General features: G+C 39.5%; 1 protein-coding gene across 1 annotated transcript in view; it reads right to left on the bottom strand.

Annotated features, from left to right (window-relative positions):
- Positions 1 to 23,131, bottom strand: part of USH2A (usherin) — a 582,349-nt gene that overhangs the window by 115,324 nt on the left and 443,894 nt on the right. Inside the window, exons 52-55 of the mRNA XM_074316330.1 lie at positions 18,445 to 18,642; positions 17,811 to 17,965; positions 15,635 to 15,833; positions 6,630 to 6,737 (exon numbers count right to left, since the gene is read on the bottom strand). Coding sequence (XP_074172431.1) covers positions 6,630 to 6,737; positions 15,635 to 15,833; positions 17,811 to 17,965; positions 18,445 to 18,642 — 660 coding nt within the window. The remainder of the gene's footprint in view (positions 1 to 6,629; positions 6,738 to 15,634; positions 15,834 to 17,810; positions 17,966 to 18,444; positions 18,643 to 23,131) is intronic.

The raw sequence follows: 23,131 nt of genomic DNA, 5'->3' as shown, positions 1-23,131 counted from the left end.
CCTTTCCTTTCCTCTTCTCCATCTCGTTTCAGCTTTACCTGTCATCTGTATGCTGAACACTCACAAATGCCCATCACTAGACTAAAACTCTCCCCTGAGCCTCAGACTCATGAATCTGTCTACCTGACACCTCCAATTAGATGACTAATTATATATTGAAAACTTAAAACATCCAAAACAGAATTCGTGGTCTTCCTGTCTACAATCTGTTCATTTCTCAATCTTGTCCATCTGTCCATTTTCCAGGGTAAAAGAATGATCCTTGATGCTGTCACTTTTTTCTCCCCAAATGTAATCTGTCATCAAGCCCTGCAGATTTTATCTTGAGTGTGTATCATTCTCTGTATGTTTTCTGCCACCTCTCCTGACCCAAGACACGTTTCTCTTCTTTCACAGACTCCTATCATAGCTTCTAAACTGGTCTCCACGCTTTAAATCTCGTCCTTCTCTATTTCATTGTAATCGTGATATGCAGTCTTTTATTACATGCATATATAATATATATAATATGGTAGTGCAATCTTTATAAAATATATAACCCTGTTGCAATTACTCATATTATGTCATTTCAATTCCTTATGAGAACCTGTGTGGTCCTACATGTTTCTGGTTCTGGACTACCTGGCACCACTTTCTCCATTATTCATGAAGCTCCAGAACTCTTCAAGTTCTTTCCCACTTCTGGGCACTTCCATCCCCTCTACCTGGAACACTTTTGCTCAGGACACCATGACAGTTTTGTATTTTATTCTCAAATATCCCCTAGTCAGGGAGGTCTTATTTGGCCACCCTTCCCTAACCCTATAAAGTGACCCCAGCCCAGTTCCTCTCTCTCGCATGCCATTTTCTATGCCCTCTCAACACTCATCATAACAGTCTCCTTTGATATCAGCATGATTTATATGTCGTCACAACTGTACAGTCTACTTCTGTCTCCTGCTTCATAACAAAGTTAGCTCCACGGGGGCAGGGGTCTTTTCTACCAATCCTCATGGGTAGCACAATGCCTAACAAATGCTGACCGAATACATGCACTGTGAATAGATCTCCTGTAAATCACTACGTTAACCACCCAGGCAGTTCCAGCAAACTCAAAGATGATTAAGATGTGGCTCATCCTTTCGAGGCGCTTTTCCTTCTGCACAAAAGATAAAATATGTGTACAAATAACTAATTCAAGGGCAAATGTTCAAGTACTCTTTTTTTTTTTTTAACAATCTGTTTTTTATTTATTTATTTTTTTATTGGGGAAGGGGAACAGGACTTTATTGGGGAACAGTGTGTACTTCTAGGCCTTTTTTGCAAGTCAAGTTGTTGTCCTTTCAATCTTAGTTGTGGAGGGCGCAGCTCAGCTCCAGGTCCAGTTGCCATTTCTAGTTACAGGGGGCGCAGCCCACTATCCCTTGCGGGAGTCAAGGAATCGAACCGGCAACCTTGTGGTTGAGAGCCCGTGCTCCAACCAACTGAGCCATCCGGGAGCTCAGTGGCAGCTCAGCTCAAGGTGCCGTGTTCAATCTTAGTTGCAGGAGGCAGAGCCCACCATCCCTTGCGGGACTCGAGGAATTGAACTGGCAACCTTGTGGTTGAGAGCCCACTGGCCCATGTGGGAATCGAACCGGCAGCCTTCGGAGTTAGGAGCATGGAGCTCCAACCACCTGAGTCACCGGGCCGGCCCTCAAGTACTCTTATTGACGTACAAATATACTGATGGAGAGTCTACTGATGAGCAAGTTCAACCCCACCATCCCATGTCGTCACCTGGGGATGCTCTGAATAGACACTGGGACTCTTTTTCAGCTTTTAAAAACTCATGTCAATATTAGGTTCCCTTAATTAAGAGTGTTTGACTGTCTTTCCTGTATACGTTATTCAGTAATGAGGAAGATCCTGACACTTTTCGAGAAAAAAGAAATTAGGAAATTCAAATGAAATTTAGTAGCATCCTGAAAGAATCAAAACAGATTTCAAAATGGCTCAAACTTACTGATTTTTTAAGGGACAACTTGTTCCTGAGAAGAAAGTTCATTTTGTTTTGAAAACTCACTTGATGTTATATATTTGGACACATTCACAAATCACACTATACATTTTTTTCTGGGTTTCTCTGCCAACTGCTGCCAGATGACTCAACCAACTAATTAGAGTTCTGACTTAAACATGATATTCCTTTGCTGATTTAAGAAAAAGTATAAAGGCTTATTCATAATCTGCTTCCTGTAGTCACATCTTTCTCACCTTGAAGGATCAAAAATCACTAAAACTGTTTAGTTTCCGGTTTGAACCAGCTAATGCAGCCTATGGACCTGGAGGAGTTAATGAAATAAAATGAAAAACATGTTGGGGTTGCTTCATGTCTTAAATACAAGTTAAGTTGCATATTTATACAAACTGGTGAAAGCTCTGTTTATGTTGGTAATAACCGCATGTCCATTGGTTGGATTTATAAGCTGAAACTGACATGTGAAAAACTAAGGAATGTGGTTTTATTTGTATCATAGGGAGAGAGTGTTATCTTGGCAGCTGCAACGACTCTGTGATAGAGTAAGATCACCTTTGGAGAGATGCTCTAGTGAGTCTCGCATGGATAATCTGTGCCCCTCTCTGAGCCCGAGTCTCAAGTCTCAGAAAAACTTCTACATAATAGAAGAACAGAGTCAAGGCAGTTTAAGTGAAGGAAATGGATGGTTGGGAGGGAAATCATCTAGAAGTGAGGGGGAAAGGGGAAAGAGGAGGTAAGCTAGCTGAGCGATATAAGAGGGAAAGGCCAAGAGGAAACCTTGGGGAATCTCTTGACATCATACCTCCAAAAAAGGGAGATGTCTACTGAATTCATTTCAAACTTATCATGAGTGCCATGTAATAATGTCCACTCTCATGCTCCTATAATCATTAGTCTAATAGAAAAATACCAGAATTTATTGCGGATTGGCTGTTTTTTTCTGGAAGAAGGTGAAGGGAGCCAGTTTTGTATTACCTGATATCAGGGATGCATTGACATCTGGACTATTTACTATTTGTTAATTTGTTCATACTGTACCCTACTCAATTTTGGATCATTTTCTGTGTATGTGTGGATAAAGACATAGTCCTTACCCTTCAAGGAACCCATAGCATCATGGGGAATACAGATGAATGAATAATAAAAAAAAATGATCCAGGTTTGATAAACACTTTGAGAAAAGGAAGCATAGCATGCTCCAAGAGCTCTTTGAAAGGCTATCTAACACAGACTAGGGGTCCTGTGGGGATGGGTGGCATGGGGAAGTGGTCACAGGGGAAGACTTCCAGAACGGAAAACGTGTGAGCAGAATTTTCAAATAGTGGGAGTTAAACGAGTGAGGATATAGGGGAAGGATTTCTAGACTGAGGGGGACTCACAAAATGTCCTAGAGACATGGGGAGGCACGATGGAACCACCAATACCTGACATGACAGGTATCCTGACTGGTATATGAGGAAGACAGAAAGACCCCATAGACTGACAGAAGTTAAAATTTGAGGGTCTCTTTTTCTTTACTAAGAAGATGTGGATTTTTACCCTCCTTGGAGGACATGGGATTTTATGGAGTTGGCTAACATGAGATACGCCTATTTTGGCAAAAGAGGAATGTGAATTGAGATGGGGCTATGAGAAAAAGGAAAAAAAAATTACTAGAGTCAAGAAGACTAATTAGAAAGATCCAGAGAAGTTATAGGGGTCTGAACTAAGGCAACACCTGAAGGAATAGAATGAACACAGTTTAAAAAATCCTTCAGAGTTAAAATTAACAAGATGTTATGAACGAACGCATGCTACAACCTGAGGAAAAGAGAAGCATTAAGAACGTCAAGTTTCAGGCATCAGTGATTAGGTAAACGGTGGTACTGGAGAGAGGGAACAGGAAGAAAAGCAAGTTACAAAGTGGGTAGAGAGATTTTAAGCATTAAAATATAGAGGCTAAAGTATTTGCAAAACCTCAGTATAATAACCAAAATATAAACATCTAGTAGACCAGTGGGTACAGAGGCCTTAAATCCATGAGTGTAGCCTTTGTGAGAACTGTAGAATTTGATGGTTCTTAAGCCTTCATTAGGAATTAAAGCCAGTACTTGAGACTTTTAGGGGAGACTGTGGAGTTACCAGTGCAAAGAGCAGTGGATGAATGTAAAGAAGCATCAACACTTAAAAGAAGGGCATGAAAAGAGGGATCTGGAGTGGAACAGAAACACTGGTTTTCTTTCCTTTTTCTTTTCCATGTCACCAATGCTAAAAGAAAAGCATGCCTGCAATTTTGCATGACTAAACTCCGCAATGAGTTAGCACGTGCCGGTATGGCAGCCATTGTAAAAAGAGCAACTATCCAACTCAAACTCTTCCTACTACTTGACTAAAGGTACACAATTTTCTATGAGGATAAAATTGTAAAGAATTATGTCCAACTTACCAATGAGGTGATACTGTGCATTTGTTTGCGTTTTTTTGTTTTGTTTTGTTTTGTTTTTGTTGTTGTTGTTGCTTGATTGAAAATGAGAAGAGCTCAGGGTGGCTATGAACAAATGCTTTTTTTCTCTATGTCCACTTAGGACATTCAAATGTTAGACCTTCACACTTTGTCTGATTCACTCAAATAGGCATTTTATAATTAGTGACATTTGGGTTATTAATTGAAAATGACATAATAGGTCTGTTTCCACTTCACAGTACAATAAAAGAAGTCGGTGTTACTGCTGATTTATTCCTTTAGAACACCCAGGTTAAACACACAGACTACATTTATTTCATATATAAGTTATTCACAAGTGGCACTTAGGCAGCTGGAAAGTGGATTCTCAATCCATGTTTCTTCTGTGGAGGAAAGCCCATTTAGTTTATTATTCCTTTGCACAGTTATTTGTGTTAAAGGTGCAAAAAGTTAAAAAAGAAAACAGAAATCAAGGGCACATTTCTCATCTCACACTCCCCTGCACTGTTGAAAGCTGTAATTTTAAAGTCATGAAATCTGAGCCCTTTCAAGAATTTCTGTTAGATTTGTGGGAAAATAGATGCATGTGTTCTAAGAATTTAAATAGATGCATTTGATGAGTAAGCGCAAGCAAGAGACCCTGTTCTTTTTTCAGATTTGTGTTTCAGCCAAGAGTGGCTGGTAGAGCCTTTAGAAATTATCCATTATCATCAAAGTATCCATTTGATAGTTTACCTTTCCAAAAAATCCACTGCTGCTTTCTTCCTTTCAAAGGAACACTAAGCTTTTTGACATGAAACATTCTTTATATAGAAAACATCATTAGTGAATTCCTGGTGAGGAGCCATATGCCCCGTACGTGGAATTTTCCATTTTATTCCCCATTTACTGGTAGGAAGTTCAGGTCTCATATTCTGAGGTACAACAATCCCTTTTATAAGACAAGTAACGGACAAGTGGTTCAGGACTCTATGATAGCAGTTAACATTCTATTTCTGTTGAAAACTTATTTATGCCTGTATTTCCCCACATTGAAAACAGGCAGATAATAAAGATTAACAACATGATTACTTGATCCCTAGCCCAAGCTTCTGAGCATATTTTCCTCCTAAAAGTGAATGGTACCACCTATCCCAGTCCCCAACCTATGGGTGACCGTTGTTATCAGTTGTGTGATTCATAGAATTTTTTCTATGAATTTGATTATCTACAGAAATATGTGTGTTTTTTATACATAAAAATAACAGACATTAGTGAGATCTATGACTTCCTCTTTGTATGTACAGATCATCTCATGCTTTTAAACAGGTGCATGGAATTCCATAGTGTGAATAGGCCTGAATTTATTCAGAAACTCTCCTACTGATACATTTAGATATTATTTCCAACATTTTGCCATTAAACAAACAAACAAACAAAATATGGTTCAATAAACATCCCGGTACATACCTCCTTGTGCAGTTGTGGGAAAGTTATTTTCTGGCATAGATAATAAAAATGAAATTGCTGTGTCATGGGGAATTAATATTTTAAATTTAATAGATATTGCCAATTTGCTTCCAAGGGGATGGCCCTACTTTACATTCCTCAAGCTATGTTTCAGCGTACATTTTCTCCATCATTCATTTGTCGAAATCCTTACTTCTCAGGGTCCATCTCAGAAGCCATCTGCCCATGAAATCTTTCTGGATGTGCGTGATGGGTTATAATCATCCCCTCCTCAGATTAACCTGAGCATCCTGTTACCTGTTCTTTCTGAACATCACCTGTCCGATTCTCTCTCTTCACATAGCTTTGGGTACCTGCCCTATCTCTTCTACTTGATTATTAAGTTCTAGAGGGCAGTGGACATTTTAGTCAACGTCAGCAGTGAGCATGATGCGTGTTACATATTAGGCACTCCAGAAATCTTGAACTTTGGGTTATTTGAGGGATTTCATATCCAAGTATATAATAATAATAATAACTTCATACACAAAACCAAATCTAAAAGGTTTAAAGAACTGAAAGCAAACTTTACCTTGAGAAGTTTATAGTTCAACCAAACCTGAAGAATGAGAACCTAGAATATCATTTTGTTTTGGACGTGTTCAACTTGATTCCTCCATCCTTGTTTGTTATAAAAGAGTTTACTTTAAATGGCATATGCAAACATCTTCTCCCAAGTCATGGGTAGTTTTTAATTACCTTGAGGTGCCGCCTGCAGTGTCTGACCTAGAAAAGGCTCACTGGAAGTGCATCCAGCAGATGTACAAGCTGTAAGTGTGAAGCTGTAGTTGGTGTATGGCTGGAGACCTAGAAAGAGTAAACAAGAAATAAAGTTCATCTTGAGAGGATTATTTATTATCAATTAGGCACCAGAAGTAACATGCAGAGCTGTAGATAGGATATGCAAAAATTCTAAGAGCAGAAAACACCCTTTAACAAAGATAGAAACTTCATGAGCAATGCAGTATTAATAGAAATTTCATTTAGCACCGATAAAATAAGATTATACATTCTCAGCCTTAGAGGAGGTCTTAAAAATCCATGCAATTCACCCAACCATCGTTCTCTCGATTCCCTTGTAAAAGGCATCATTGAAGAGGCTGTCCTGCCTCGGCGATCGGAGCACCCCATCTCCCAAAGAGCCCATTCCATCTTAGAGAACTCTAGAGTTCTCCTTGTTTTGCTTGAAAGTCCTTCGTTCTATTGTGGTGAACTCTTTCTATCACTTCTACCCCTAGGGACATATACAACAAATCTCTTTCCCACATGACAGTTCTTCAAATATTCGTAGACAGTTATCGAATTCCCTCTGAGTATTCTCTCCTCCAGGCTAACCATCCCAGCTTTAGCAACTGCTTCTTATATGAATAGGGGCGGAAAACGTAAAAAAGAATGATAGATTCTATGTTTTTTTAGCCCCAAGCCATATTCAGCTAATATTAACACCAACTAACGCCTCCCCCACCCCTTTTTAACTTTGCACTTCTTTACCAGGCATGTCCATTGTGTGTCATTTCACACTTCCACAGTTTTGGGGTATGTTGATTGTGTCTTTACACACGGATAAAACAAGTTTGACCAGAGAACAGGGTTTATTACTTCTTTTGTGTTCAGAATATAAGGCAGCAGCACAGTTACTGCTTAATGACAATCCATTTACAATAGAGGCTGGATACTGTCAGACTCCATGTCCTGGCTGGAGACCTTGGGCAAGTTACGTAGCTTCCCTTTCCCTTAATCTCTTGATGTGTAAAATGGGAGCTCATAGCATCCAGCATCTAAGGCAGTGGAGACGGTGATGTGTGTTACTTAGACTAGTGCTTTGGCGGAAGTAACCTTAAGACTTAGCTGCATTCAACAAGGAGTAGACTGAGGGAAACATTTCTTGTTTTCATTCTTGCAAAAAGTCAAACAATGCCAAAGCTTTTTTTCCCCCATGTAGGATTTGGTTTACATGTCAAATAATTGGGCTGAGTTATAACGTGGATCCAATGATTATTATACTAAGTTTACATAAATTTTAAACTACATTTCCACATATTTTGTTCTTTTGGTGAGGTGACTCTTCCTCGAGAGACATTTGTGTGTCACTCTATCACTTTATGCAGATTTCTACTAAAATACCACGTCTTTAAAGATTTTGACCACTCTATCCACACATAACACCTAGCAATTTTTATCCCCTCAAATTACTTTCTTCTTTCCTAGCCTTCAACAGAATCTGATGTTTTATTATGTCTATTTACTGTTCGCCTCCCCCTCTATGGTGTAAGCTCTAAAAGAACCATGACTTCGGTTTGCCCACCACTGTCTCCTTTGAAGAGTGACAGACACAAAGTAGGTGCATGTTAAGTAAAATAAAAAATTTAAGTAACCAGTTAATTGAGAATTGGAGCAGCAGTTTGGGTGCTCTGCTACAGCAGCCATGTCCTACAGCTGGGGCCACTCCAGGATTCAGCTCTGAAACCCTTTGTGTTCCCTTATCAATTTAATGAAAAGATATAGGTCCTTATTTGAGGGCAGATCCTTATTAAGGAGGGTTGGCACAATTTCGATATTTACCTCATTTACAGATGAGGAATATGATGAAAGACCTAAGCCTTACCCAAGCCACGTATGCTTGATGATAGCTTGTGGGAAACTTCTCGTTATAAAATAGTCAGTCATGGGGATGTAATGGACATCATGACGATGGCAATAATACTGTATTGTGTATTTGGAAGATGCTGAGAGAATAAATTTTAAAAGTTTTCATCACAAGAAAACATTTTCTGTGTGGTGATAGATGGTAATCAGATTTATTGTGGCGATCATTTAGCAGTGAATATAAATACTGAATCTTGTACATTTGAAACTAATACTGTATGTCAATGATGCTTCAATAATCATAATAAAAAAAGAACTCAGGGATATTTGCTCTTGTTCTATTTTTACCCCTCTTCTCATGGCACTCAATTAAATATGTTTTATGAGAAATGCAGTTATTCCCAGGAAGTCAGTTACTATTATCGATTACAGAAAGGACATTCTAGCTCAAGTTTACTGACTACTTCCCTTTCCCAGCCCTTCTGTGCATTTCCTGGATGCTAACACAATGAAAGTTCTCTCTAACTCCATGAGGTACTGTGCTTATCTGCTCTCTTTACAGATAAGGGAGCGACAGCAAGGAAAGTTGGGGGAACTCATCACAGAGATAAGAAAGGGTGAGGCCAGGATAGAAATCTGAACAGCTGGGCTCAGAAATGTGGCCTAGAGCCATTGGATCAGGATTCTGAGCCTTAGAATGAAAATGCTGATCTAGGTAGCTCAAAGCCCAGTGGAAATTCCAGTAATATAGAAAATCCAAGTGGGAATATATATTTAAATAGTTCTAGTTTGAAGATTGTCACAAGTCTCAAGCACTGAGTCATCACGGTATAGCTGTCAGGACGGCAGAGCCTGAGATTAGACTGTTTGGGTTCTAATACTTACCTGTCTAGTAACTATGATAAAGAGCCAGTTGTCTGACCTCTAGGTTTCTCAGTTTCCATAGTTGTAAACTGTGCGCACGATAAGTGGGGCTACAGACTAACGCAAGGGAAGGCGATATCTGAATCCCTAATTTTCTACCTTCTGCTTTTTAGGTCTTGTATTTTTCATACTGTTAGAAGACTGGATTACTAAGAGACTTGGTTCCAATACTCTGGAAGGAAAGCATCGACTGCCATCAGACATAGATGATTTACATGAACTAGATGACCTCTCATATATACGACTGTGTAAAACTCAATAAAATCAACACATTTCAACTGGAATTTGCTGTCATTTTAAGTAAGTCTCTATCTGTAGTCCTTAAAATGAGATATATATGAAATATTAGCAACAGGCAATGAAAAGGGCACACCAATTGAAAAGTACTCATGAATTGATCAGGATGAGATGAGGGGAATAAAGAGAGGTCTCAAAGGAACCGTTCTGACTGTAACTTAATCCCGAAGTCAAAGAGTAGAAGGAGAAAAGAAAACATCATTCAAGTGCTCAGCATTGAATTAAGAGGAGGAAATCGCAATCGCAGCACAGAGAAAGGCAGATGCAGGGAGAAAAGCCAAGTATTTAACATTTCAGTATAGTGAAGATTACAGTGCCTACAAATTACCCGAATCTCCCTACAGGGAATCATGTTCTTTTTTAAAGGAAAGAGGCATACTATAACAAAACTCATTACAATTACACGTTCAAGTAACATTACTTTCAAGAGTAAATGTGTGTTAAAAAGGGACCGCAAAGAGTCTGCCTATGGATCATAAAAATATGATTTGGAAAACAAAACCCCGGCCTCTGGAAGTTACATGTGATGTACTCTATAGAGAACAGCTTGTTTCGAAGTGTTAATGTCCACATAAAGAGACAGAAAAAGGCATTGTGTCCCTTATAATTTTGGATAGTAAGTGCTACTTCAAAACACTCATCCAGTCATTGTACAGCGCCACTGGTTATATTCTAAAGACTTACCAAATAGTCCTAAAGAATACGTAATTCCACAAGTCCCTCAGTCACCTTTGTTAGTGAATAGTCCCCATGCTGATAGGTCTTCTGAGTTACTCTAAAACGTTTTTGTTAGAAAGCATTGTACACCTGCGATAAGTAACCTGTCTCAGCAACAGTCCACCCCAGCTGATGTCTGGTTCAGCCCACCTGACTCACACACATCCATCCTTACTCCTGGGAAGCACTTCCTTTTGCCCTCATTCACCTTGGATCTCACCAAGTGACCCCCCTCAGAGCATTTCGGCTCATGGAGATGACCAGGAAATTCCACCATCCACTGGCAACCTTGGCTGTGACCGGTAGAACTGTATCAGCATTCTACTTTAGATTAATCTGATTCTATGTGAAAATCTGGTGGTTCAACCTTGATACACCAAGACATCCTGGAATTAGTTCAGAGACAGCTAAGGTACACTTAAATTTTGATTTATTTTACAAAATTAGATTGAGGTATATTTTAGGAACTCACAGGCTACAACCCTCTTTTCTGGACATCTCTCCCATCACAACCTCAGCAGCTTCCCACCCCACTCCATCAAGCCAATTTCTTGCCCCCAGTGAGCAGCCATTGGTGTTTCCACTTCTTGAATCGATGCTTTAAAGTAAGAGTTCAGTTGCTATTGTGTATGAACTAGACATCAAAACATCAAAACGCAGGGGCTCTTTCTTGCATCATAAATGCCTGGGAGACAACTTCACGGCTTTCAGTTCCGACTTGTACAAGCTTATTTGTATCTCTATATTTAAGATATCTTCCATATAGAATATGTAAAATATTGAATTTTATTAGGTTGGTGCAAAAGTAATTGTGGTTTAAAAGGCTGAAAATAATTGCAAAAACCACAATTACTTTTGCACCAACCTAATATATACTTTGCTTCTGTCTTCTGTGTAATGTTCAGGGTCCGAGTTTAGGCCTCTCTTTCTAATAGCTTAGTGATCAAATTCACCCCAAGAAGCTTTCCTAGATGAGTCACTTCTTTGTCAGACTCGCTTTCCCAATACAGATCAACAACCCTACTACTAATACAGCCCAATCAAAACGGAATATTGTTATTTAGCTACTAGTTTACTATTCATTCAACAAGTATTTCTGAACACTTAATATATGTTAAGTGCCATGATAGGCACCTTTCACAGTGCAGGGGCTACAAAGGCAGACAGGAAGCTATTATCTCTGTTCTTAGAAAGCTTTACTTACTAGTTGAGGAACAGAGACAAGGGAAAAATTTATTGCAATAAAGTATAATAAATGCTGTGACAGTAGAATGTAAGCTACTATGAGAGCCTACAGTAGAGTTCCCTAAATGTCAAATCCCTTTAGGAAGAATTTCCACATTTTGTGATACTGATGGTTAAAGACGTTCTCTTTTTTCCCAAATGTGATGTGTACGATATCTGTCGCAGTGCATGAGTAGTACCTTTGCTGCTACGACGGACATTGTTAAGGTTTATGCTACTTTAGCACAGGAGGTTTTCATGAGCTTCCAAGAGGATGGGAACGTAAGGCAAACTGTTCTCCCCTTGCTAACTTAATGCTGATGCGTCTTCTCTTTTAAGTAAAATGCAATGATGAGCAACTTTTAATGAATTATTTTGAAAACATTTCCCCTAGAGTTAAGAGACATATAAGCCCTTAATATAACTGCTGCTGAAGAGGCCATGATTAATTCATTTTGTTCTCAGTGGCCCTAATTACTTAGTTAATCCCTCTCCCCTCTCCTCAATCCCCATGCTGACATCAGGAGGCCCTGGTATAAAGTAGTGGTAGCCCAGAGTGAAACAATCCCTCACTGACATCCTGATTGTTCTGTGCAGACTGGTGGCCATGTTTAGTAATAAGTGATATGAAAAGGTCTTTTATTGACAAGCTGCCATGCGCTGTTTGCATTAGCGAATATGAGACGATGATGGCTGGCTGCTCCTTCTCCCCATGGTATTCAGCTCAGTGAGATAGCAGAAAACGCTTCAGTTTACTTAAAGCATTGATAACACCTCTAAATAATTAACTGAGGACTTCCTGTCTTCAATTACTTAATGCTTTTTTTAACATCTTGAGAGGATTATAAGCAATTTATGGATTTCACATGATGAGTGCATTTGCCACTATTCCCACAAAGCATTTACGGGATCATGTTTCTAAAGCTTTGAGGTAATTAAAAATAAGTGTGGAGACAACGGGGCTCAGGCAAGGTGCTCACTTCCCCTGCTGTCATTTCCAAGGACCTAGATTTTCAGGCTCCAAGACGACTCGTGCTACAGCTTCATTAGTGCCCCACTGTTACTTAGGAAATGCCAAGGTTTTGGAAATGATGAGAAAATCAAACCATTTCTCCCACGGGGTTCAGGCAGCTCTTCGATCAAGCATTCGCGATGGAATGTGAAATACGTTTGATTATTTCAGTTCATCCCATGAACTCAATAAAACAGTCATTGACATCGTAAAATACCTCTGTACTGAATTTGGTCAGTCAGCTACCCATGGACATGAATTTTTCCTGGCAGATAAAATGTGCTAACACTACATAGATCTCAGGTTTTAAATTATCTAATGCCTAGCACCATTCCTGTCCCACAGGAGAAGCATATGGGAGGTTCTGTACTTGGTCAGGTTTTGCTGAAAGAGGGTTTATTTCCTCATCTGACAAAGAAATCTCTTTAGGGCGGTACAGCCAACTGAAGTACTCTGTAAATCTATCTAGAACAGCACAGAGGGATGGACTCAAAGGATTCGAAAGGCCTCTTTCATTTCATAACTTTGTAAAAGTCAAATTATGTGGAAAAACTTTAAAGTATTTATTCTCATAAAAGTAGAATTCTGGCATCAAGCTATGTGTATGAAATTCTCTCTGATGTGAAAATATCCATTAAAAATGACAATGAAAGGAAGAACTGGTAGAGTGAAGGTGTCTTGTTTTTTTTTTTTTTTAATCTTCGCAATTATTTTATAATTAATGAGACAATCAATCCTGTTGGTTTGAACATTACATTTGAATTCGGCGTGTTGGCATATGAATGCTGGTCTCTACAGTACGTAAACCGGCATAGCTGGCACCATTTCAAAGCCATTGCTAGCTATGTAGATAGATTCTGTAAGAAGGAGGAAATACCTTCACCTTGTATCCCTGTTTCTTGTGAAACATTTACTGGTACAAAGTCTTAATGCGCTTTAACTTGGTTTTCAAAATCCTGCAATTAATATTCTATTGTTCACTCCTATCACTTCCTGTATAGAGCTCCATTGTACAATCAGTTACACGGTATTTGCAGTTATTCCTTAACCTATCACTGTTCCCTATTCCTGGGATAGTCTTAAGAGCGGCAATTATTTTTAATTATTTTAGAGCACTGAGTATTCTATCTAGAATACGGCAAGCAGGCATCACATTTTGGGGGGAACAAAACAGTATTCCAATTTTCTTATAGATGGCGGCCATGAATGCCTTAGGCATTCCTTTCTAGTAGGTCTTTCTAATGTGAACATTAGAAACATCCCTCACTTATCTTGGAGACACAAGATGAGAATCAAATGAGTCAAAATGCAAATGGTTCTTTAAAATTATAAAGTACCAGATAAATGTTAGTTTTCACTATGAAAAGCAATGTTATTTCAATTACGAGCGATGCTTTTCATTTTAAGTGAAATAAGATATTAAGGGGCACATCTGATCATCTCAACTGCTGAGGGCTTTTCCCATCTCCATTATCATGGATTTACCTCTGAACCTTCAGATAAAGAACTCAGTGGGCTGGGCCACAAACATTCCTGAGGGCTCTTCTGCAGGCTTAGGGCACTTTTGGAAAATTGAGGACAATTTGTCAGTGAATGTTTGCTTATAAGTCAGGAACTGTGGAGTAAAGAGCAAATCATGATGGATTTATTCTTCCGCCTGTGTAGTGCAGCCTTCACCTCCTCTAAGGAAAAACAGGAGACACTCTTCCAGGCTTTTCTGCACTCCTATGTGATTTGTTATCTCTGGTATCAATTCTCCGTGCAAGGTGTGGGGTCCAAGCTCTAGTCGGGAGGCTTTGGAGCAAGGTGGCTGACAACAGCGGCAAAGTAAACATTTGTAAACACTTGCCTGTGGTCTCAGAATCTAAACTTACACAGCTGTTTGGGAGGATTTATTATGATACTAAATAATGAACTAAGTTACCTGATATCACCAAGTACCCCTTTCTTTAAAATAGGGGTAGTAATTCTCCATACCCCATAGGTTTACTATGAGAATCAAATTAGGTAGCACGTGCCAAATGCTTAGTATAGTAATTGGCACATGTTAAATTTGCTTCCTCCTCCATTTATTTGGCACCAACTGACATGTCAAGCATTGTTCTAGGTGCTAGAGGTACAGCACTGAACTAGGTAAAGAAGGTCTTTGCTCTCCTGGAGCTTACTTACATCCTCATGTGGGGAGACATAAAAAGGCTAGAGAACACACACAAAAATATCCGGCACAGAGAGGTCTACCATGAAAACGAAATATGTGATACGGTGAGAGAAGCTACGCTAGACTGGTAAGTCAGAAACAGCATTTCACTTCCTTAGAAGTGAGAGTCAAGCTAAAACATGTTAATTATTATTAGACTCACTACTAGTAATTACCAAACATTATACTATTATAGCATACTATTATTAGACTCTTGAAGCTAATTATAAAAACAATGTATCATAAATGATAAAAATAAGACAATTGTTATTAATTAATGTTAATAAGTTGTCGCAGCCAGTCAACTGTCAACTATTCTGTGTATTAATTACCTACCTAGTAGATAAAAGTTAGCCTCTAGCTGATTTTTCCCTGCCTTCCAGTACATCCTTGGTTACCCTAGTTCCATTATCTATGAGTATATCCTTGGGGAGTGAAAACGCATCTTACTGTTTGTCTAGAAAAAAACAACAACCAAAAACTTAATATTGATGCAAAAACCCTACACATAATGCATAGCAAAGCCAAATATAAATTATTTCTGAAGTGATCTGCTGGTGTGGCTTATTGCTGCCAGTGTGGGCTCTTCTATTAGCGTGGATAAGTGGAATCTGACCATATGTCAAGAGAACATGTCCTTTCGAAGCGACCTCATATATCAAACACACACCCCTGGGATGCTTTGCCCCCCTAATCACAGTGACAGACTTTTCCGGTAGGTTTTCCTTTTTTTTTTTTTTTTTTTACCTGTGACCGCACGCTGCCTGCTGTCAGCCGTGTCAGTGTAGATGAGACCTGTCCCAAGCTGCCGGAGCTGGTACTCTTTAATGATGCCGTTTGGTTTCTCAGGGACAGTCCAGCTCACGAGCAGTGCCTCTGCACTGAGGGCTGTGATCCCAGCTGGCGGGATGCTGTGTGGAACTCCGTGGGCAGTAGCTGCGACTACCTGAAAACACAGGAATTAAACCGCAATTTACTGTAATAGTGCACTAGGTCTTCTGATCAATGAGAATGTCACTTTTGTTTTAAAATGTTGTCATCTGGCCTGGCATATCATTAACAGGGGTTCGGAGAAGCAGTCCCCTTTTTGGATTCTTTCCCTCCCATCCTATTTAAACAATAAAATCTGACCTTGAATACATTACATAAGTCTTAGACTACCATTTATCACAACAGGTTCAACAACGATTCTGAAGGCAGAGTGCAGCTCTCAGTTTAAACAAGTCAAATCTGCCTGGCAAACCATCTTCCTGGAGAACTCCCGATAACTCTCTTCCATATGGCCCACCAGTGTCTTTGCATTTTAACAGCCTGATTTTGTACATTTTAAACACCAGTAAATATGGAGCAAAACCCACATCTGAACTTGCTTGCATATAATATGCTTTGAACAGTATAAATGGGCAGACTTTTTTTTTTTTTCTACTCTTCCTGTGATACCCAGGATGACTTTATGGTGTTTGCACTGGTGTTCTAGAAAAAGGATCAAGTGAGAAGAAATTTAAAAAAGGATAAATACACCAGTTATTTGCTCAACATCATCAAAATATAACTTTGGATGAAAATGGGTTGCATGTGGGTTTTTTCTCCACATAATTTCTGATTTCACTTTTTAACCAACTTTTTTGACATCTGGTAGGCATGAGCTGTGTCTGTGCAGAAAGCACAGTGTTTCTAGGACTGTCCGGACAATAACTTTTGATTGGGCCAATCAGATGCCATCTGCCTCAGCGGTGACATGCTCAGTGGTGACGTGCTCAGAGGTGCTTCCGGGGATTACTGAATAAGAAGCTGAATGTGGTCTCACTGTTTCACTCGGATGGTCCTTGCACAAGTGTGTGAAAAGGCTGTTCTGAAGTTTTAACTACATGTACAGAGTCAGTGCTGACTAGATCGACTCCTGTGAATGGCTCTTTCTTTGTTTTCCTCCTAAACCGTTTGGTGGTTTCTTGCCCGTCTCCTTTGTGAGGTTTTCTTCCTTCGTTTGGTGGCCTTCCGCAATGCTCACCACCCACGGTCTTCTGCTTAGATGGCTGTATTCAAACACCTTACGTTTGCTTCCCTCAGACATCTTTCTAGCAAACGTCAGTCACTTCTTAATTAAGCTTCTGACTAGAGGCTTTCACTTAAAGTGCCAAATCATATTTTCTTCCACTCGCCTGCTGTCTGCTCCTCCTCATAAATATATATTTAAAAACTTTTAAAATTCTGATCTTAACTTTTAACTTTTTATTTTTTATTATTATTATTTTTTAAATGCCCTTGCACAATGGCACCGTGATCCATACACTGCTCCAGGCAGGTACCTTGAAAATATCCAAGACTTTTTCCTTTTAGTCTTCTGAATATGGCTGACCACTAAGTCCTGTCACTTTTGTCCCTTGATATCTGTTGTCACTTTCTGGTATTCTCCATTCTGATCCCTGTTGCCTGAGCTCAGGTCTTTATCATTTCTTGCCAAGGCTGCTGCAGAAGCCTTGGAACCATTTTATTTTCTGTGCCAGGCTCTTTTGTCCTTTTCTCTGTTTTTTGAGAGCAGACAACTTTTGTTGAAATGGTATTTAAACAGAAACCCTTTTAATATGAGTACTGGTTGGGGGAATTAATACAGATTTATGGAAGAACATCTAAAACTAGCTGATGGAGAAAAAGTGTGATAGAAAGGATATATTGGTCCAAGGTTTTTTGTTTGTTTGTTTGTTTTTCATGTAAAGTTGATATTTGGACAAGTCTTTCTTCCAGGGATTTCTCCTTTCAGGCATAAGTGTCAGGACTCAGTTGAGATGCCACCTGGATACCCTACTTAACACGACCCTCAGGGGAACACCATATTCTGTCACTGGAAAACTCAGTCACCACCTGGAACTTCTAATGGTCTTCACCCCAGGTACCCCTTTCCACAGTTCAGGCAAAGCCCCCTCACCTCGCTGCTGGCGGCACAGCCAGCAATTGTGCAGGCTTTCAGCTGGTATGAATATTCCTGAAACGGTTGGATTCCTTCTGTATCAGAGAAGGTTAAGGATGTTCCCCGAAAGCATTCGATTCCATTTCGGAGAAGGATGTAGTAAATGATAAGACCTAAGTGAGGCAGAGAAATGCCTGTATTTGAGTGACATATCCTTCTGACTATTTGCAAACAACTTACATGCCTTAGCGTTCTGAAGAAATGGAACAATACGGCATTACTTGATTTTAATTTGCTATGATATCGCTATGTTCAAGTTGCTGTTCATTATACTCACTCTTATGGAGGATGCAAATTCTTGACATCGCTAATCATTTATGTTTATTTCCCCCCACTAGCAGACAGATTAACTTGCAATATTAAAACTAGTTTGCTTTCCCACAACACACTTTGCTTATTTAAAAGTAGCTCAGATATAGCTCAGATTCAAGAAAAAAAAACAAAACAAAAAAACCCCACCAAAAACGGGGGCTTAAAATTTACAAGGGCACAGACCATGTTAGGGGTTCAGTTAAATGTAGATTACACTTATTTCAATTTCCTGATGGATTTACAGGGCTGTGTTATTTCTATTTTAAAAGTAGCTTTGTACCGTTTGATCGTATAGGTTTCTTCCAGCTTAAGACTATTCCATCTTCGAGATTATCCATTTTGATCCACCGAGGGGGGCTCACTCCTTGAGGCACATCTTCCTTCGTGCTGGTTCTCACAGCTTTGCTGAATCCTCTCCCGTAGCCATTCCATGCAGACAGCCGGTACTCATACGTTGTGTAGGGCTCCAGGGTCTCATCTACAAAGATACACATCGAACTGTAAAATTATCTTTAATCTTAATTTTTTTACCATCATTTTGAAAAGAAACATAAAAATATTTATACTTGAAAAAATACTGAATGTTCTAACCCTATCATGTGTAAATAAAACTCTAATGCCTTGATTTTCTTAATTGTAAAATTTTTACATGCTTTATAGATGCACAGATGTGGAATTTTACAGAATAAAATTCACCTTTTCTGACAAGAGAAACATGGATACATTAAAGAAAAAATAAAGCCCTGGACTAACGTACCTTAGACGTGAATACTTCACAAATTCACGTTCCCTTTACTTCTATACGAGTCAGGTTCATCAACATTCTTTTATAGTTTCATTATTATAAATTTCATCAATTATTACAGTGTTAATACCATGTTTCCCTTAAACTAAGGGCGGGTCTTATATTATTTTTTGCTCCAAAAGACGCATTAGGGCTTATGTTCAGGGGATGTCACCCTGAAAAATCATGCTAGGGCTTATTTTCCGATTAGGTGTTATTTTCAGGGAAACATGGTATTACTTTATTAAAGTCGTATATGAATTATAATACAGTTGTTATGAGATACGGAACTTGAAACTTAGTTTATTATGGTTAGTGAGGAAAAGTGATTCACACTCCTCATCTACCAAGCCAGAACTGAGATCAAAAGCAAAAACAACCAATCTAATTAAAACAACAAAACAAATTTGCTGAGCTTTTTGGACTGGCAAAAATTGTATTAGCTAATCATCCACATGATTCAATCATGCCCCAAAAGTCTCAGTGCACTTTTAAGCTTTAATAATTTCAGAAGTACAAATGCCACAAATTTACAAAAAAACACAATTGAAAGTTTAATTATTTACATCTATTTTCCACTTACTTTTGTAAGTTTTGAATATGTGTATATATGTATGCATGAATGTATACAATTGCATGTGCATGAACGTGTGTATGCATGCATGTATGCATGTATGAGTACATGTCTGCAGGTACACATGTGTGTGCATGTACATATGAGTATATATGTGTGTGTGTGTGTACACATGCATGTATGTATGCATGCATGTATGTATTTTTTTGTGGAGGAATAGAGCAGAGGCCCCCCTCCTTGGCTGCCTGGATAACCTGCTTTGTCTTCATTTCTACATGGAATTAATTCTCAGTCCACCCACCTGGCTTGTTTGACCAAATTCTTCTTACATCCACTTCCTTATAATTAACCCTGTGCTGACTACTTTACAGAATTAGTATAAAAATAAAACGCAATAAGTAATATGGCAGAACTTCATAAAATGTAAATAGCTATACAAACGTAAGGGACTATCATCTCTCTATATTTTCTCTGGTCAAAAGTTATATGCCCCTTGTTACCTGTGATAACCACCAGCGAGTCCCCAGATTCGCCTTCTATTCTAGTCAGAGACCTCTTGTCTAGAGACTACATTTCCCAGTTTTCTCTGCAGCTTGATGTGGTCACATGACTCAGATCTCAACAATGGAAGGGACAGGGAAGTGATATGGGCAACTTGGGCATCACCCTCTAAAGAGGAAATCACTTGCCTTCTATTGCCATTTTTGTCCCCTTCTGATGGGCTGGAACTAGGATGCTGTGGAAACTCAAGCCACACCATGTGGATGAGGGCATGACCGGAAGTGTGATGAGCCACAAGATGGAAGGAATCTGGAGTCTTGAAAAACTGTGGGGCTGAGATGCCCAGCTCATCCACCTACCCACAGACGGTCATTATATTGCTGGATCTCTTTGCTGCAGCAGATTAAAGTATCCATTGCTAACGACTGCTATTTCATACCCTTCAGCCCACATCCCCACTTCTAATTTCAGTGGCCACAGGTCTCCGTGCTGCATTCCTATTGTTTCCTCCATTGTTTTCCTTCTGCTCCTTTTCACTCTTTCATCTCTTATGCTGTTTCTTTGTTTTCCTGTGAGTCCTGTTCTTTCAACAATGCTCTCACCCCATAAAAACATCATTTTGTTAAAACCATCACTATTTTAAATAAAATGAATCATTTGCTGAAATTTTGTCTTTCTTCAATCTTTCTCTTTTTTCAGAGCTTTTCTTTTTCCTTTATCAAAATCTCCAATTCCTTTGATTTTGTTTAACTTATCTCAGAATTATTCTGTATGTTATATGGAGTCAGTCTTCTAGTAACAGAGGGTTTTGGTTTTGGGGAGGTATGGATGTTCATTATTTACCTGTTAATTGCTTAATTGTCCCCTACATATTTGTCTTCAATCATTGCTTTCACTGACAGAGTAATCCTTCAAAAAATATATGATTCTGTCCTTCAATCGCTTGAAAAGCTCTAAGCAAAAGGTACTCACTGCTGCGTAAAGATGAGCTCTGTAGTGTGCCTTAGGAGGCCTTCCTAATTCGACCATGCTCTTTGCCTTCTGTCTACTGCTCTCACTCTCCGACACTGTGCTATGTCCATAGTGATGGCCTGTAGCTTCTCAAACTTGCTGGGCTTTCCCTTGCTTCCTGTGCTTTGCATACGCAGCCCTCTGTGCTTGGCCCGCCTTCCCTTAACCTGAGAGGCTCCCACTTGCCCTCTGATTCTCAGAGCTCAGGCACAGTATCCTGAAGTCTTTCCTAACTTCTCCAGTCTGGGCCACGTGCCCTTGTGATACTCTTCGAAAGCATTCTACGTTTTCTTACATCACAGCACTTGCAGGCACATCATTTCTTACATGACACTGTGATTGTATATTATTTTCCTGCCTCTTCATTTAGGCTGAAAATTCCAGATGGAAATTCTTGTTTGTCTTTAGAGCTGTCGTTCCCAGTACAGTGACTGGTTAGTAGCAAGGATTTCATGAATATTTTTTGATTAAATGAATGGCTATATGAATGAATGGATTTTGGTCAACTAGTCGTGCCAGCTTCTAATTGTAAGTTTCTAAAATAGGCTGACAGTCTAAATTGGTCTCAGAGGAATTTGTTTTAGCATCACTTGAGCACTTAATTATTTCATGAAAAAGAAAATTTTATTTTTCGCATTACTAGTATTTTCTGGCAGGCAAAACTATCTGAAATACGGATGTTAAAATCCCTCATAATATCCTATCAGTAGGTGTAAACATCTATTCTCTTCCAAAGAGGGCTACTGCAAATATGTTTCGAAAGACTTCCAAAATTTTGACCTTGAACACAAAGGAAAGATAAAAGCAGTAAACTCTCTTAGCTGGAAACCCAATCCCTGTAAAATGAGGGTGTCGTGCGGGGGATCCTGCTCGCTTTGCCATTTGTCGTCCAGGGCGGCCTGCGGGGCCTCTGGTCCTGCTTCCCACATAAGAACGCAGGATGTGTCTAGGACAAAAAGGAACACCCATGGAGCCATAGATAGGGGAGTCACACTACTATAGTCTCACTGGCGGCTGGATCCACACGACCTGCAACCCGCTGTCCGCTTCTCTGCCTCCCAACTGACCGACTGACCAACCAGTGCAGTCGCAGCACTTTTATCAGTGGCTAATTGGCTAACTGGTTACAGCTGATGGTCAATTAGTCACAGCTGATGTGCATCTACTACCCGAGCCAGCACCTCTCCACATGAGGCCGAGAGCCTGGAAACTGCTCTCTGGGACTCTGTCCTCACAGAGGGTCTATCATTTAATCTTGTAACTGGGAGTGGGAGGAGACCGAAGGGTCCGACAAACTATGCCCTATCCTGAGGCTTTCCCTAATTAAACGCATTGCAATAAATATTTTTTGTTTGCTTACAGTGTGCTAAATCCAAACATGAGGTAAAAGTAAACAATGTGTCCTATTCATATGGATATGTACATCCAGTAGGATATACGGGACATGTGTCCAAATGCACATGACATATGCAGACATGGTGAACATCACAGAGAGAGGGGGCTGGACTTGGGAAGCCTGAACCGGGGACACAAGTCTCAACCTAAGCCTTAAGTGTATGCTGACAAAGGACATTCCAGGTGGAAGGGACAGGAGTAGGAGTTTTCCAAATCTGCCACTCTTAAAGATGGCATGGTTTCAATCTCACTTCTTACCACAGCAAGTTACTTTCATCACAGATCTGACTCTCAGTCTCCTATTAAGAATGTTTTTCTGTTTACTTAACCTTAGCTTGCTTGTATTATGTCACTTAAATGTACTATATTTGACTCTAGATGATGTATGTGTACACATAAATGCTTAATTTTTGAAGAACAAAAATAAAACTCTGTAGGGACCTAAGTAAATGGATGAATAATGCAGATGTAATAGATGGCGGAACTATTGTGAAGATGATTCTAAATTTTATCGTGTTTTTCACTCCCCTGAGCCAAACCTGAGAACCACCGTTTTGGACTAATTCAGTATGGCCAAGATGGGGCTTGGAGATTAATATGTTCATTTAACTGTGTTCCCAAGATGATGGTCACGTTGGGGAAACACCAGGCTGCAGAAGAGTAGTCTCTAGCCCTGGACCCGAGATCAGGAAAGCGAAACTG

This window comes from Rhinolophus sinicus, linkage group LG12, assembly GCF_036562045.2.
Source record: "Rhinolophus sinicus isolate RSC01 linkage group LG12, ASM3656204v1, whole genome shotgun sequence".
Lineage (NCBI taxonomy): Eukaryota > Metazoa > Chordata > Mammalia > Chiroptera > Rhinolophidae > Rhinolophus > Rhinolophus sinicus.
Note: the sequence above shows the minus strand (reverse complement) of the source record. Positions and strands in the feature narration are given on the sequence as shown.